Raw genomic sequence first — 16,943 nt, 5'->3', positions numbered from 1 at the left:
AATCCATAAAACTACAGCAGTAAACATTTTCTCCCTAATAAAATCTAATTTCCTCTTTCTAATACAAATCCTTTCAACTCCTACTTTCTCTTATGAACATTTACGATCAATCCAACAACAAATACAAAAAGATCAAAACTGAAACAATCACATTTCGATACTCTAATGACAGATACTAAAACTACATACAAAATTACTTTGCCCCTCTAAAATTAACTATTTCTATTCCTCTTACATATCGTTTCAATTACTACTTTCTCTTATGAACGTTTACGAACGATCCAAGAAAAAAGACAGAGAAACGAAGGAGAGTGAGAGTCAAATAAACAGACACACTACCAATCATACGTAAATACACACATATATATGTACCTATGGTTACCAATGACCTCATTCTAATTGGCGGGAATTGTAAGTTTACTTTCCATTTCTAATTCCGTCCTTCACCATCAAGACATCTTTCTCAAGTACGATCAACAAACATTTATTCCCAACAAACTGTGAGTTTTTGTCAAAATCTTTTCATAAATCTTGAGATTAACACCCGCATCATTACCTACCTAACCCTAACAAACCCTAACCCTAACACTGTAGTGAAAATCGTACGGGTGTTAATCTGAAAATTTAACAATCTTTTTTAAAACACTTTTACTTACTAACATCTTTTTTATTTAGTGTGTGTGTTGCCCATATATATATACACTTAAGACTTAGTTGTGGGTTGGGAGTTTGATCGGCAGAGGTCATTATTATCATTATTTATTTATTATTATTATTATTTAAAATTTTTCCCACAATGGCTGCTTCGGGCAGGTGGAGAATAGTCGATTATATTGACCCCTGTGTAAATTAACTATTTCTATTCCTCTTACACATCGTTTCAATTGCTACTTTCTCTTATGAACGTTTACGAACAATCCAAGAAAAAAGACAGAGAAACGAAGGAGAGTGAGAGTCAAATAAACAGACACACTACCAATCATACGTAAATACACACACATATATATGTACCTATGGTTACCAATGACCTCATTCTAATTGGCGGGAATTGTAAGTTTACTTTCCATTTCTAACACTGTCCTTCACCATCGAGACATCTTTCTCAAATACGATCAACAAACATTTATTCCTTACAAACTGAGTTTTTTTTGGAAAATCTTTTCGTAAATCTTGAGATTAACACCCACATCATTACCTACCTAACCCTAACACTGTAGTGAAAATCGTACGGGTGTTAATCTGAAAATTTAACAATCTTTTTTAAAACACTTTTACTTACTAACATCTTTTTTATTTAGTGTGTGTGTTGCCCATATATATATACACACTTAAGACTTAGTTGTGGGTTGGGAGTTTGATCGGCAGAGGTCATTTTTATTATTATTTATTTATTATTATTATTATTTTAAATTTTTCCCACAACGGCTGCTTCGGGCAGGTGGAGAATAGTCGATTATATTGACCCCTGTGTTCAACTGGTACTTATTTTTTAGACCCCGAAAGGATGAAAGGCAAAGTCAACTTCGGCGGAATTTGAACTCACACACTCATACATACAAATATCTGTCATTCTCTTCCAAATACGATCGACAGTTAAACATTTATTCCTTACAAACTGAATTTTTTTAATATCTTTCTTAAAACGAATTTACTTACTACCATATATAGACACAGAATACACATTAATACACACATACATACAAACACCTGTCATTTTTTTTTATTTAGTGTGTGTGTGTGTTGCCCATCTTAATATATAATGCTGAAGTTCTGTACTTACTAACATTTTTTTATTTAGTGTGTATGTGTGTGTGTGTGTGTTGCCCATATATATATATATACACTTAAGACTTAGTTGTGGGTTGGGAGTTTGATCTGCAGAGGTCATTATTATTATTATTCAGATTAACACCCGCACGATTTTCACTAGGGTGTTAGGGTTATGATGAGGGTTAGTCTTACGGTTACGGTTTTAGGGTTAGGGTTACGTAATCGTGCAGGTGTTAATCTGAAAAATCACCGAAATGTGAAAACTACCGACCCTCCCATCTGTTATAACTTTTGTTGTTCTGTTTAATATGTATATAGATTATGCCTCCAAACAAGAGAGCTTACTGGGGAAAGAAAGCAACTGGTTTAAAAAGACAGCAACAGACTGCAGCAATTCACCACATTCCAGAAGCTGCTTTGAACATAATGCAAAACGGTGCATCATCATCTACTGCCCAATCTGATAGAATTCTGGCAGAACTGTGTAGCAACAGATCGCCAGCAATTGCTTCATCAGAAATTGCCGTCCTACCTCCTGCGAAAAGGAATTACCCTGCTATGTATAATCAAGGCAGCGCAAAAAGTTGTTTTGCACAAGCATTTGTATAGCCAATTAGACGGATGAAATTTACGTACACTTAATAATGTTACACAAAACAGCCTTCAGACTTTCCCTATTAATTTCATCGTCTTTTGAATTATGAACATATTTACATCATAAGGGTTTTTTCGTTGTAAGGCTTTCTTTTTTAGTTGATTTTCACCTAGCAAGACTTATCGTAGATGGCGTAATAAGTCACACCCGGACAACGTCGGGTTATACTGCTAGTTAATGATAAAAAAAAATTTTGAAAAAATATTTTAAAAAGATTTGAATTACATGACCTTGTTGTCACTGATCCTACCAAATTTATCACCATAAAGTGGAAGGAAGTAAAAAACGAAAAGGGATGGAGAGCAGTTTATTTGGAAATTTAGATTCAAAATAAAATGAGCATGAAACCAACCAGAAAATGTTACTGAAGATAGTCAATGCAAGTGCCCAGAGAATTCAGAACCCAAATTAAACATGTAATAGAGACATAAAGACCCAATATGATAATAATATAAAAAGCATGGCTGCGTAGTTAAGAAGCCAGCTTTCCAACTACGTGGTTTCAGGTTCAATCCCACTATGCAACACTTTAGGCATATGTCATTTACTGCAGCCTTATGCTGATCAAAAAAAAAATACCTAAAAGCCAATACAGAAGTATAATATGAAATAAAATACATATGAAAATATGTACAAACCATTTATTAAAATAAATCTAAGCTAATAAATTTTTAAAATGCTTTTTCATGTCTTGGAACCACTTACTGTTTTTGTGGAAGCGCATGACTTAGTGGTTAGGGTGTTGGACTCATGATCATAACATTGTGGTTTCAATCCCTGGACCAGGCAACGCGTTGTGTTCTTGAGCAAAACACTTCATTTCATAATTAATGATACACCTACAGTATGATTTCTTAGAAAAGATCTAAATATCTTGTCTCATGTTCCTCTTAATTTTTTATATTGCTATCAGTAAAAAGGTAAAGACCCCACTTTGTTTGTGAATGACCATGGGATTGCACCTAGAAAGTTACCCTCTGAGGCACAAGTCCAGGCAAGGCTTTTTTATGGAAGACCAGCAGTCACCCATGCATACCAGCCTCCCCTCTCCACACCACCAATGTCATCTAAAGGATGATATCCAAAGGCCAATACAGCTTGACATTAGTGATGTCACAACTCATTTCAACAACTGAGAGAATTGGAGTTACATGAAAAAAAGCGTCTTAAACAAGAACACAACACACAACTGGTTTGGGAATCAAACTCACTACCTCATGATTGTGAGCCCGACGCTGTAACCACTGAACCCAGCAGGGCTAAGACGTTAACCTATATAATAATTTTCTATCAAGAGGTCCAAAAGACCTCTCTTGATGGAAAATTATTGCTAAGAAATAGAAATATATTTGAATTAGGAAATAAAGAGAAAGACGTCATAGTAGTAAATAGTAAGAACATTGCAGAGTGGATTGTCTATGATCACATACATACAAGACACCTGTTTCTGTCCCTCCATTATATTTTAGCCTCTTACCACTTGGCATAAAGCCACTCCTTCTCTACTACCCACCCATCCCCACTCAGTAAAAGAAGCTTTTTGTTTTGCAAGTTACTTCACTAGTGCTATGAAAACAAAAAAAGTGGTTGGTGTTAAAGAAGGTCATCTAGCCATAGAAACTATCAAAATAGACATAAACCTTGATACAGTCCTCTGGTGATTTGGGTCCGATTGAACCTTCCAACCCATGTCAGCATGGAAGGCAGATGTTAAATGATAATTATATATCATCATCATTTAACATCTGTTTCATGTGCTGGCATGGATTGGATGGCTTGACAGGAACTGGCAAAGCCAGGGACTACACCAAGTTCCAGTCTATTTTGGCTTGGTTTCTACAGCTGGATGCCCTTAGTAACACCAACAACTTTACAGAGTGTACTGGGTGCTTTTTACAGAGTACCATCACCAGTGCTTAAGATGTAGTACCAGCACTTTTTACATGGTACCAGCATCCACATTACTGCTTTTTTTTTGTGGTAGCTTGGTTTTAGGATATCAATTCTGTTATGGTGGGTGGGTCTTCTTTAGTACAGCAATGTACTGCATATCATGGCCCTCTGTCATCTTCATAAGGTTCAGCATTTTGAGATAAGCCATCAATACTTTGTCCCATCTTTCTGGGTCTCCCTCTTCCACAACTTCCTCCTACTTTAAGTGACTGGCACTTTACATATATATATATATATATAGAGAGAGAGAGAGAGGAGGGTTCCCCACCAGTTGAATGATGAGGATTCAGTTGTCTAATCAACCAAATTACTTGCTCCTTATATTGCAGAAAAATACGTTACCGGCCAGCCATGAGACTCGAACTCACATCCCCGTGATTACGCATTAAGTGCTATACCATTAAGCTAAACTGTCCAGTAACAAATTCTTCTGCAATTTTAGAACTTATAAATATAGCTTCATAAGACGCTAACGTTAAATTCAACTTACGATGAAAGTAAACAAACAAAGTTAGTATCAAATCTACACTTACCTCTCTTGAGAATAAGTTCTGTCTTGCAACTGAAAGAAGACACATTATTGAAATAATTAAAAATAAAAGAAAATAGTATTAAAATTGGGAAAAAGAAAAACTATTAGTTACAAGATAGTAGTTTATTTTAGAAAAAAGTTAATTCCTGCAACCAAAATTATCCTCTTTGCTGAAAGAAAATCATCTTTTTTACCATTATTGTTACAGTGGTAAATTTAACATCCACATTTAAATGCAGGTTTGATTTGGAAAGGTCTTCAACACAGGCCCTTCCATGTATTTTAATTTAATATCATTTATCATCAGTGAGGCCTAACATTCTGACCTTACTACATATTCTTCAATATTGTTCTTGTTGGTGTACTGCAGTTTTTCAACATCCACTGTTTTCATTTGCTCTCAGACACATGCAATACTAATTACTAATATATTTGTCTGGAAGTCTGGAAGAAATGGTTCCAGGGAGAGGGATAACTGGTAGCACAAAAGGAAATACAATATGTGTAGTTCTGCTCTCATAATTACAGCAACATCTCTGTGTAGAAGCTGAGGTGAGTTAAGATTATAACAGTTCAGACTATTTGGGAAGAAACATTTCTTACATATTTACATCTACTACAGACATAAATATTAATTCCTAGAGATAGAATTCAAACTTACTGCAAGTCATTTGTGTTTTTCTGGGTAAAATATTTTATCATTTCCTATCAAGAATATATACTAGATCAATGGAGTTCACACGTAGACTATAAACCACCAGTTACATGGTTTTAGTTGCCATTCAACCTGGACTCTGATTTTGATGTCAATTATGAGCTAATTTTGGTTGTTTGTGTTCAAAGCTGGTTGTGTATTTTGTTTGATATGAGAATATGTGCCAGTACATCATCATCGTTTAACGTCCGCTTTCCATACTGGCATGGGTTGGACGATTTGACTGAGGACTGGTGAACCAGATGGCTACACCAGGCTCCAATCTGATTTGGCAGAGTTTCTACAGCTGGATGCCCTTCCTAACGCCAACCACTCCGAGAGTGTAGTGGGTGCATTTATGTGCCACCGGCATGAAGGCCAGTCAGGCGGTACTGGCAACGGCCACTCTCAAAATGGTGTATTTTACATGCCACCTGCACAGGAGCCAGTCCAGCGGCACTGGCAACGATCTCGCTCGAATGTCTTTACACGTGCCAGGAAGGCGACACTGGGCACAGGTGCCATCATGTATAGATAAAAATAATAAAAAAAATCAAAGTTTCATAATTACTTCTTGCTGTTGTTGTTGTTGAAGTGTAGATGTTCTCTGTTGATCATGCCACATCATTTCCTGTGAAGAAATAAGATTTTCTTCATGCCCTGAGAATTGCACATTTCGTTGAGTCTCTGAAACAGAACTATGTTCCTCTTGAGATATTTCCATCCTACAATCAGAAGAACTATCACCAACATCCCTAACAGTTTCCATTTCCTTTTCAGTTTTTCCTTTTCTTAAATGTGTGTCTGCTATCGCTTCCATTTTTATCTTTTTGACAGTTTCTCTGTTGGTCTCCTGTACAGCATCAGTAGTACCTTCAGTTTCTCCATGAACTAGCCTACACAGGAAATACAGTGAAGTCAGTTGTAGATTAGAACATAAAATAATTAATCTTAAATAACAAAAATTTCTTTCTGTGAAACATATGCAGACAATATCCTCATCATCATCTAAAGACCATTTTCCTTAGTGGCATGGGTTGGATGACTTGACAGGAATTGACAAGCCACACCAAATGCCATAGTCTGTTTTGGTTTGGTTTCTACAGTTGGATGCCCTTAATAACACCAACCACTTTACAGAGTGTATAGGGTGCTTTTTACGTGGCACCAGCACTCACCCACACCAATGCTTTTTACATGGCATTTTGATTTTAGGATCTCGATTCTGTTCTGGTGGACATGTCTTCTTGAGTATAGTATATCAAAATGCTAAAGTTTATAATAAAATTCTTATCATTCTTAAGTTACATGTTAGGTAGATTTGAGGCATAAACATAATGTGAAAGTATCAGAAAAGTTTGAGTCAAGAAGCTAGAATTCTTAATTACATCATTTAGTTCAGAGCATGTTTTATTGCAAAAGAAATTATAAACTATTAGTAGTATAGCACCTCTAATTTTACAGCCTAGTAATATTTGCAAATATGCATTTATAAAAAATTCCTTATATATAAAAGTTAGTATAAAACCCACACTAACCTCTCATTGGCAAAATTTCTTTCTTGGTGCTGGAAGACACAATATTGTAATAATTAAAAACAAAGAGAAAAATATGAAAAAAAGGGGGTAAAAATGGAATTTAGTAGTTTTATAGAAAAGATAATTCCTTTAATTAAAACAAACTAGTCATCTTTGATATTGCTGCTACAGTGGTAATTTTAACAATTAGGAAAGGTCTTCAACATAGCACTCTTCCATGCATTTCAATTTTATACTGTGCATCATCTGTGAGGCCTAATGTTCTGACCTTACTACATATTCTCCACTATTTCTCTTGTCTGTGTTCTGCAGGTTTTTTCTACATCCACCAAGAAACATGCTATGCAAATACCAGCACAATTGTCTGGCTTTTATACAGAGTCAAAAGTAGCGCAGAGTTTCTGGGAAGTCATGCCTTAGTTGTTTTGCAGGTTATTACTGAGTTTTAAAAGTTACTGAATCTGGATCATGCATCATGTTAATACTCATTAATATCTCAACTTGCAGAACAAGTGTTCGGAGTCAAAAGCATCTCCTAGTTGGGAAGCAGGAATTGGGCAATACTTTTGACTCACCCTGTATTTAAAGAAATTCAGTAGATGTTTATCATTATCTCAATTCACTTGTCCTCAACCTTACTCAAATGTTATTTAACATTACAAATCTAACAATTTGCTCCTTTGTAATTGCCAAAGCTCTTCCTCCTATTCAGTGCCTGTTTCTCATGTCTAAAAATGAAGTTCATAGTTTGAACTATTATAATCTTAACAATAACTCAGCTCAGATATTTAAACAAGGGCTTGTTTAGCATACTTGACAACTGCTGCAAAGAGATGTTATGAAAGAAACTAAGAAACAGATACGGCATCTTGCTATATTCAGAAGGAATCATTCTTGGTTCCCTTCACTATTTTGTTTTTTATTCAAGTAAAAAGTGTATATTTTGCACAGGGACATAGCACACTTTCTAAAAAAGTTAGCTTTGAAATAATGACCTATTTGACTTACAGACCATCACTTTTAACATCACAGCCATTACATAACATAATGTCACATTACATGTTTTTTATGCTGGTATGAGAAGGATGGGTCATAATGGTCTGAGTGAGTTTTTATTCAGAATTACATGTCTCCAAATGGGTCAAGGACTATGCGTCACTTGTACTTTCTATTTTTGGTACAGTTTCAATGGCAAGATACTCTTCCTAGCAACAACCACTCAACAGAATATACTGGAGGCATTTTATTGTAACACTTATAGTAGTAAGGCCACTTTGTATCCAGCAAGGTTGAAGAGTTCTCATTACTATATGTTATCTTTATTCAATGTGATCAAGATGATAAATGAGAGAGAGAGCAAAACAGAAGAACCAGAGTGAGAGGGTGAATGAAGAGAAAATATGTTGAGACAAACAGTGAATGGGATGAGAGGGTGATAGAGAAGACAGTAATAGAGAGAAGAATGGCAGTTAGATGTTTGCTGGTAAGAGAGGGCTAGTCAAATAGATAAGATATTGGATTATCTGTTCACGGGTCATGGATTGAAACTATCTTGCATGTTTCACGGTGGAACATTTTAATATCTTTTGTTAGAAATATGTACTGGATCAATGAGGTTCAGACTCAGACTACAGACCACCAACCAAAGGCTTTTAACTTGCCATTGAATCTAGGCCCTGGTTCTGAACTTGCTTGCATGCCTATGTCTATGTGCAAGTGGATACATACATACTTTTTGTTGCTGCTGTTGTTTAAATTCTCTCTGTTGATCACGCTGTGCCACATCCTGTGGAGAAGTAAGATGCCCTGAGATCTGCATATTTGGTTGGGTCGCTGAAACAGGATTAGGTGCCTCTTGAGATACTTCCATCATATAATCAGAAGAACTATCACCAACATCCCTAACAGCTCGCAATTCTCTTTCATTTTTCTCTTCTCTTAAATGCCTGGCTGCTATCTGATCTAATTTCATCTTCTTGGCAGTTTCAGTATCAATCTTCTGTATAATTTGAGCATAGGTAACATCATCAACTTGTCTGTGAACTAGCCTAGACAGAAAAAAACAAAAACAATAAGGTTAATTGCAGAGTAAAGTATAAAATCGTTACCCCCTTAAGGTTCATAAGATAATAGTTCTATCAGTCAAATTTGTTGGGACAAACAACAAAATTCTCTTTCTGTCAAACATACATACAACAATATCTTTTATCTTTTACTTGCTTCAATCGTTAGACTGCAGCCATACTGGAGCACCCAAGTACATGTTTTTTATTTAAAATCTGGTATTTATTCTATCAGTCTCTTATTGCCAAACCACTTAGTTATGAAGATGTAAACAAACCAACACTAGTTGTCAAATGGTGGTCACACACACACAGTGTCTTTGTTTTGCATGGTAGAGTTTTTATAATACATAACATTTGAAGCAAGTATAGTATGTCATAAAAAGTATTACTGTTATTTCATGTCAATGTTTATAACAATTTTAAGGTGGCAAGCTGTCATGATCATTAGCAATGCTGGGCAGAATGCTAAATAGCATTTCACCTGTCTTCAGGTTCTGAGTTCAAATTCTGCCGATGTTGACTTTGCATTTCATCCATTTGGGGTCAATAAAATAAGTACCAGTTGAGTACTGGGGTTGATGCAATCAACTTAATCTCGCCTTGAAATTGTTGGCCTTGTGTCAAAATTTGAGATCAATATTCATAATAATTTTAACAACTTCAAATATAAATCCTACTTAATTACCGTATAACTGCTTTGCCGCCAGTAAGTCCTAATTTCCGTAAGGGTGTGGTTTTCAAAGCAATTTCTCCAATAATCTAAACAGCAAAAAAATGTAAATACAAATTATAATCATTAAAATGTATTTCTTAAAGGAAAGAGTTTGAATCAATTGTGTTGTAATATCTCAGAAATAATATTCTATTATTCCTTTACCAGTTTTAGTCATTGGACTGCGGTCATATTGAAGCAAAATCTAAGATTTTAGTTGATTTTATCAACCCCAGTATTTATTTTATTTATCTTGAAGGAAGTCCATTATTTACATTTGACAGATATATGTCCTCATCTTTGTAGTTAACACAATGTTTTGGCTGATATACCCTCCAGCCTTCATCAGGTGTCTTGGGGAAATTTCGAACCTGGGTTCTCATTCCTAAGTTATTTTTTGATGCTATTATTATTACTACTATTCAGGTCACTGCCTAAATAATAATAATAATAATAATAATAATGACAACGACAATGGTGATGACGACAACAACAATAGCAACATCAAAAAATACCCTAGGAATGAGAACCCAGGTTCAAAATTTCCCCAAGACACCTGATGAAGGCTGGAGGGTATATCAGCTGAAACATTGTGTTAACAACAAACAAGATGAGGACAAATATCCGTCAAATGTAAATAATGTACATAATTCTTCATCTCTTAAATATAGAACTGTATTGAAGAAAGTCATAAGCTAAACTATATAGGATATGTGCTATCTCCAGTGAATATACATATGTATATATAGCTGATGGATTATCAAATTATACTGAGAAAGCCTTTGTTGGCTCGAGGCTATGGTAGAGGATACTTGTTCAAATTGAAAAATGGTGGAATCAAACTTGGAACAATGTGACAGTGAAGCAAACTTTATTAGCAATATGTCTGTGCTTAGTCTTTGATTAAAATATTAATTTTCTAATTTATATCTATCAATCTGTTTATATATGAAGGTGCATGGTACAGTGGTTAGAGTGTTGGGTTCACAATCATGAGGAGATGGGTTTGATACCTGGACCTGGCTGCATGTTGTGTTCTTGAGCAAGACACTTTATTTCACATTGCTCTAGTTCACTCAGTTGTAGAAATGAGTTGCAGTGCCACTGGTGCCAAGCTGTATTGACCCTTGCTTTTCCCTTGGATAACATTGGTGACATAGAGGAGGGAGGCTGGTATTCATGGGTGACTGTTGGTCTTCCATAATCAACCTTGCTTGAACTTGTGCATTGGAGGGTAACATTATTTGACTAAAGTAAAAAAGGTGGTGTTGTGGACAAGGCTGAAAGGACTGAAGACAAACACTTTCCTCTTTGGCCAAGCCCCTCATCAACTTTTTCAAGTTCCACTTGAAAAAGGAAAGTGAGGATGAATGTGGCAAAAATGGCTCATGTGAATGGGCCTACTCTGAACATTCACTTGTAGGCTGGAGCAGTTGAGAGGAAGAAGAGTGCCTGCCTTGGTGGTCGGGGTGACCAAGATGTGTGGGGTGCCTTGGTTGGTCCTGGGTGGAACTCCCCATGTTGGGGATTTTTGTTGTTAGATTTTTCTTGTTGATTGTCATTGTTATTTTATTGTTTACTCAATTTTTGTGTTAAACCCTACATGTCCCTTGTTTTGTATTGTCCCTGTTTGTTTTTGTGTTTGGCCCTTGTGGCCAATAAAGAAACAAATATTATTATTATCATTGTTATTAAGTGAAATAAAACTTCACTAACCTCTTCTCTCATATATATACAAATAGGGTGCACACATGTTGAGCTGCTTGTATCAACTTCTGTTGTTAAAAGTGGTTGTAAAGAGCTGTAGGTGAAATAAATGAACACAGAAAAACATGTAGATTGTAATGAACTTTGTGAATTATTAAATTAGACAGACAACTATTTAATACAAAACAAGAGGTTTTATGAGAAATAAGTAAAAGTCTACAACATAAACACAGAAAAACTAGCATTGACTAGCAGGAGTACCCGGCGTTGCTCGGGTATTAAATACTCGGCAATGGTCTTAATAGGTTCTATCATTCTTTTTTGTTGTACATCTCTTTGAATATTTTTTGCATTAAGTTGCAAACATTGACATTGAGGAAGTGATTTTTCCCATAGACCATAACTAAAGTAGTAACAACAGGGTGAAAAGCCCTGGAGAAGCCACAAGAGCATCTCAGGAGGTGCAACAAGTGAATGTAAAGTAGCCCTGAAAAGGGCCGTGTTATCATTCTCACAATAACCCTGAAAAGGGCTGTGTTATCATTCTCACAATAACCCCGAAAAAGATTGTTAACCATTCACAGGTGTAAACGTCCCTTTTCGTTCACATGAAAAGCGTGGGTGCAGTGATGCCAAAACTCAAGCCATCTGCAAGGAGATTGAGAAGCTGTAGCAGACAAAATAAAAAGAAGACTTAAGAAAAACAGGTAATTTTGAAAGAATGGCAACAATAGTACTCACTCACCACAAACCTGTTTGGCAGGGAAGCTGCGGTATGTTGGACAGCCTACAGCACCTCACAGTAGACAACGTTTTTCATTTTGGCTTTTGGGGTGAACACAAAAAGGATTTTTTTGCATCCAATGTATAATTGGCTGTGCAAGAAGCATGGTTTGCCTAAATGGAGGCCTGTTGTTGTTAGTGTTTGGCCTTGGGACATGTTGATGGACATGGGAAAGCAAAGTTGAAGAGGGAACTGAAGTCCACACAAGAGACAGGGACATTGTTTATCTGATGGAGTAAGAGGTATCCTAAGTATAAAGACATTGTCTCTGATGTTGCAACCCATAAGAATTGTTGCTTCAATAACCTGAGGCAGCACATTTTTTTACCACTAACTGCATTTCGTTGCACAGACGTGGTAGCTCCAGGTTACTCAGCAACATGATAGGAGCTCCAATTTTGAGGTGCAGTTGATGAGGCAGTAGTCTGGAGGGCTCCAAGGAATTGAGGAATTCTGTGGGAAAATTAACAGCCTCTTCTTGGTCCACAAATGTCCACAGACATGTAGTGTGAAGGTTTCCAGGAAGGTTTCGCAGTAGGTTTTCATTGAGTTTCGCAATAAATATGTTTTTGGGAGCTAATATCGCTCTTTCGCACAGCCAATTCAAGTTTTGGTAGTTTATGTGCAGATCAGGAAAAACAGCAGTCGTAAGGTCATCCACAGTGTCCACAGGTGTGCCTACGTGTGAGACAGCCATCTCTCCAGCTGCATCAGTGGGAGCTGTCCCATCACCAATGGTGAGAAGTTGCTTGGAGAAGTCACCCGATAAGTTGTCACCGAAAAGCTGGGCCCTCATGTAAGAGTCTTTCAGGGTCCTGTCCAGTGCTTCAAGGGATCCTTTATGTGCCATGGTGCATTCGTCCCAAACAATGAGCTGGCACCTTCGCAGCACTTCTGCTTTGTCTGAGTCTTTTGTAATATTGCAGGTGGCTAAATGAGGGTATGTATTATATACAACCAAAATAAGAGGGTATATTTGCAAAAAACAAAAGAACTGAAAGACAAACAAACAAACGTATCATTGTCAGTGGTAGGTTTCATAACAATTGGATGTACTCACCTGTCTGCTTCCTTCTGCCAGTGTTCTAATATTTCCCATAATGTTACTTGAGGCAGAAAACTTTTCTGAAGTCGTGTACCATCAGACAATTGTAAGGCAACTACTATCTCAGATTCTCTTCGTGGTGTTGCTGCTTTCACTAATTCTAGCTTAGCATTGTTTGTTAAATTTAAATAGCGAATGGACAATGTTAAATCAAGGATTGTTCGACCATGCCTGAAAATTTACAAGAAAAAAACTTTAAAAAAAAAACTCATTGTAACCATAACATCATGAAGACATAAGAGTAACCTCTAATCTTTTAATAAGAGATATTAGATGCATGCAATATCCTTAATTGTGATTCTACTTGTATAAAAATATAAATAAAAGACTTGTTCTATAAAAGCTTATTTTATGGGATTTAACAACATCAACAAATAAAAAATTCTATGACAGTTTTGTTTCTTTAGTTCCTGTTGAAACAAATACTAATTAGGCACAATACCACTGTATCAGAAGAAAAGATGTAAGTAAATACTTTGGTGATATGCCATGCTTGTATAGACCTGTCAAGCCAAGTGAGATCGTAGTTGTGGCTGATGTTGGGATCATGAAAGTGGCACATAAAAAGCATCCACTACACACTTGGAGAGGTTGATGTTAGGAAGGGCATCCAACTGTAGAGACCTTGCCAAATCAGACTGGAACCTAGTGCAGCTCCCCAGTTTACAAATGTTCAGTCAAACTGTTCAACCCTTGCCAGCATGGAAAGCAGATGTTAAATGATGATGATGATGATGATGATTTTATTATTTCTACTTTTGCATAAGGGACAAAAGCCACCCACAGTGAGATTTGGATTAATAGAAAATGTGAAGCAATTAGGAATTGGTTACATCTAAATACTGTAAGGCATATAGTGGTAAAGAAAGTGATCATTTAACTTGCTATATTTGAGTTCTTTTGCAGACAATACATAGAGGATGCTATCAAACATACCCCCACTTTTTTTTTTTATTATGGTAGAATTTTGTTTGAGGGAAATTTGATAACTATTTCAAGCAAGTCATGTGGCTAAAAAGGTTGGATTAACAGAGTAAGAAGTTATTTAGATAAGTAAATGTAAACTTGAGAAGTAGATTGAACTCAAGTAACTGGGTAAGAGGCTGTAGTTGTTGTTCAGCTCCAAGCCAGCTCCAATTGAACAAACTTATCAAATGATTTGCTTACTCACAAGGTTTTAATTCAACAGTGGCCATTTATTTTCAATATTTTTTTTTTACAACCAATGTAAACAGAAGCAAATTAGTTGCTTATTTTGCACCAGGACAGAACCTGGTAGAGACATGTCTAATACATGAATAGGAAGTGATGAACTAGGAGTAAAACCAGATAATACTGCTGCAATACTGTGTTTCAGTTTCTCAGTTACATCAAGACATTAAAATAGAAAATTGCTTATCTTTTATCTTTTACTTTTGTCAGTTGCTGGACAGCAGCCATACTGTTGTACTGTCTTGAAGGATTTTACTTGAACAAATTTCACCTCAGTAGTTGTTTTTTTTTTAAAAGTCTGATACTTATTCTATTAATCTCTTTTATCAAACTGCTAAATTATGAGGATGTAAACAAACCAACACCAGTTGTCAAGAAGCGATGGGGATAGCCATACACATATATAATAGGATTCCACACAGTTTTCATCCATCAAATTTATTCACAAGGCATTGGTTGGCATGGGTCTATAGTAGAAGACACTTGCACAAGGTGCCATTCTGTGGGACTGAACCCAAAGCCTTGCAAAGCCAACTTCTTAATCACACAGCCATGCCTGTTTATTTTTGTTTACTTTCAAACAAGAGTGCTGCAATTTCACCAAAACCATTTCTCTCTTTTGAATAATACACAATCAACTTAATGTAATACTGAAGTTCCTTGGAACACCCAAATCATGGCTGCAATCTCTCAAATGTAAGTTTAGAACAATAATTCATTGAATTTACATTTTTCCTACAGTTGAATGAGAGCTTTACCCCACAGTAGGATTACATAAGATTGCCAGAGTGTCACATTATCAAGTGCCCTCGCTTCCCTGGGATCAACATCACAAACAAATTTTTTCATGTAACCTATTTATCTATCGAAGCTGGAGTTTATCATCTCTTTGTGAATCAGGTTCTATATACTCTGTAATACAGTAACCAATGTATTCTTTCCTCTTTTTAAGGTGATAAGACATGATTTGGGGAAGATTTGACTGCTATTTCTATCAAGGAGAGCACCTATATAGAGATTCCTTCATGACTAACCTTAGTATTAATGCTTTCGTTGGTGGAAAAAAAAAAAGGATAGATAATAGCAATGGACTGGACTGATTTAAAAGGCTGGCAGATGCTGAATTGAAAAAGTGCTATGAGCTTGGAGACTTAACAAAGCAAAGAAAAAGTGTTAGTAGTGATGAACTACAACAATAATTATTACTTCATTAAAGTCAATGTGTCAATGTGTTATGAGAGAAGAGAATTACAATCTTTTGGAAAGAAATAGGCTGAGACATATCATAAATTAGATAGGATCTTGCTACAATTCAAGTAGATAATAACAGTGACTTAGATCTTAGAAGTGCGTCACATAGCTGAAAAAATGGTTCTTAGTAAACTGGTTTAACAATATATTATCATTAACAAATTGGTAATGACATGATTATAATGTAAAGAACTTACATGAGAGAATAATCTTCAGGTGGTAAAAACCCTTGTTTTTTACAGCAGTCTTCTAATATCTTTAAATAGAAAAAAATAATAACATCAGATCATCATCATCATTTAACATCTGCTTTCCATGCTGGCATGGGTTAGATGGCTTGACTGAGAGCTGGAAGGCTGCACCAGGCACCAATCTGATTTGGCAAGGTTTCTACAGCTGGATGCCCTTCCTAATGCCAACCACTATAAGTGTAGTGGGTGCTTTTTCGTGCCACTCAGGCGGCACTGGCATCAGCCACACTTGAATGGTGCTTTTTAATGTGCCAGTCAGGTGGTACAAGCATCGGCTACACTCGAATGGTGCTCTTTATGTGCCACTAGAATGGGTGCCAGTCAGGCGACACTGGCATTGGCCAGAACTATGATTTCACTTGGTTCAACAGGTCTTCACAAGCATAGCATATCACCTGACAATTGAAGGGTGCTTTTAAATGGGTCAGTTATGCGACACTGGCACTGGCCGATCTCACTTGGCTTGCTGGGTCTTCTCAAGTATGGCATGTCTCTAAAGGTCTCAGTTGCTTGTCATTACCTCTGTGATGCCCAACGTTTGAAGGTCGTGCTCCACTACCTGGGTCTACCTCTTCCACAAGTTCCCTCCACTGTTAGGGTGTGACACTTCTTCACACAGCTGTCCTCATCTATATGTATCACATGACAATGCCAGTGCAGTTGTCTCTCTTGCACACCACATCTGATGCTTCTTATGTCTAACTTTTCTCTCA

The 16,943-nt window shown here is 36.4% G+C and overlaps 1 protein-coding gene across 2 annotated transcripts in view; it reads right to left on the bottom strand.

Moving 5' to 3' along the window:
* LOC106871830 (tether containing UBX domain for GLUT4) overlaps positions 1-16,943 on the bottom strand; it is a 61,197-nt gene that overhangs the window by 36,037 nt on the left and 8,217 nt on the right. For both annotated transcript variants that reach the window (XM_014918544.3, XM_014918543.3), the window contains exons 2-9: positions 16,177-16,235; positions 13,472-13,687; positions 11,637-11,721; positions 9,894-9,967; positions 8,875-9,190; positions 7,143-7,171; positions 6,176-6,500; positions 4,912-4,940 (exon numbers count right to left, since the gene is read on the bottom strand). In XM_014918544.3, coding sequence (XP_014774030.1) covers positions 4,912-4,940; positions 6,176-6,500; positions 7,143-7,171; positions 8,875-9,190; positions 9,894-9,967; positions 11,637-11,721; positions 13,472-13,687; positions 16,177-16,235 — 1,133 coding nt within the window. The remainder of the gene's footprint in view (positions 1-4,911; positions 4,941-6,175; positions 6,501-7,142; positions 7,172-8,874; positions 9,191-9,893; positions 9,968-11,636; positions 11,722-13,471; positions 13,688-16,176; positions 16,236-16,943) is intronic.

This window comes from Octopus bimaculoides, chromosome 4 (assembly GCF_046866305.1).
Source record: "Octopus bimaculoides isolate indiv1 chromosome 4, ASM4686630v1, whole genome shotgun sequence".
NCBI classification, from domain to species: Eukaryota; Metazoa; Mollusca; class Cephalopoda; order Octopoda; family Octopodidae; genus Octopus; species Octopus bimaculoides.
Note: the sequence above shows the minus strand (reverse complement) of the source record. Positions and strands in the feature narration are given on the sequence as shown.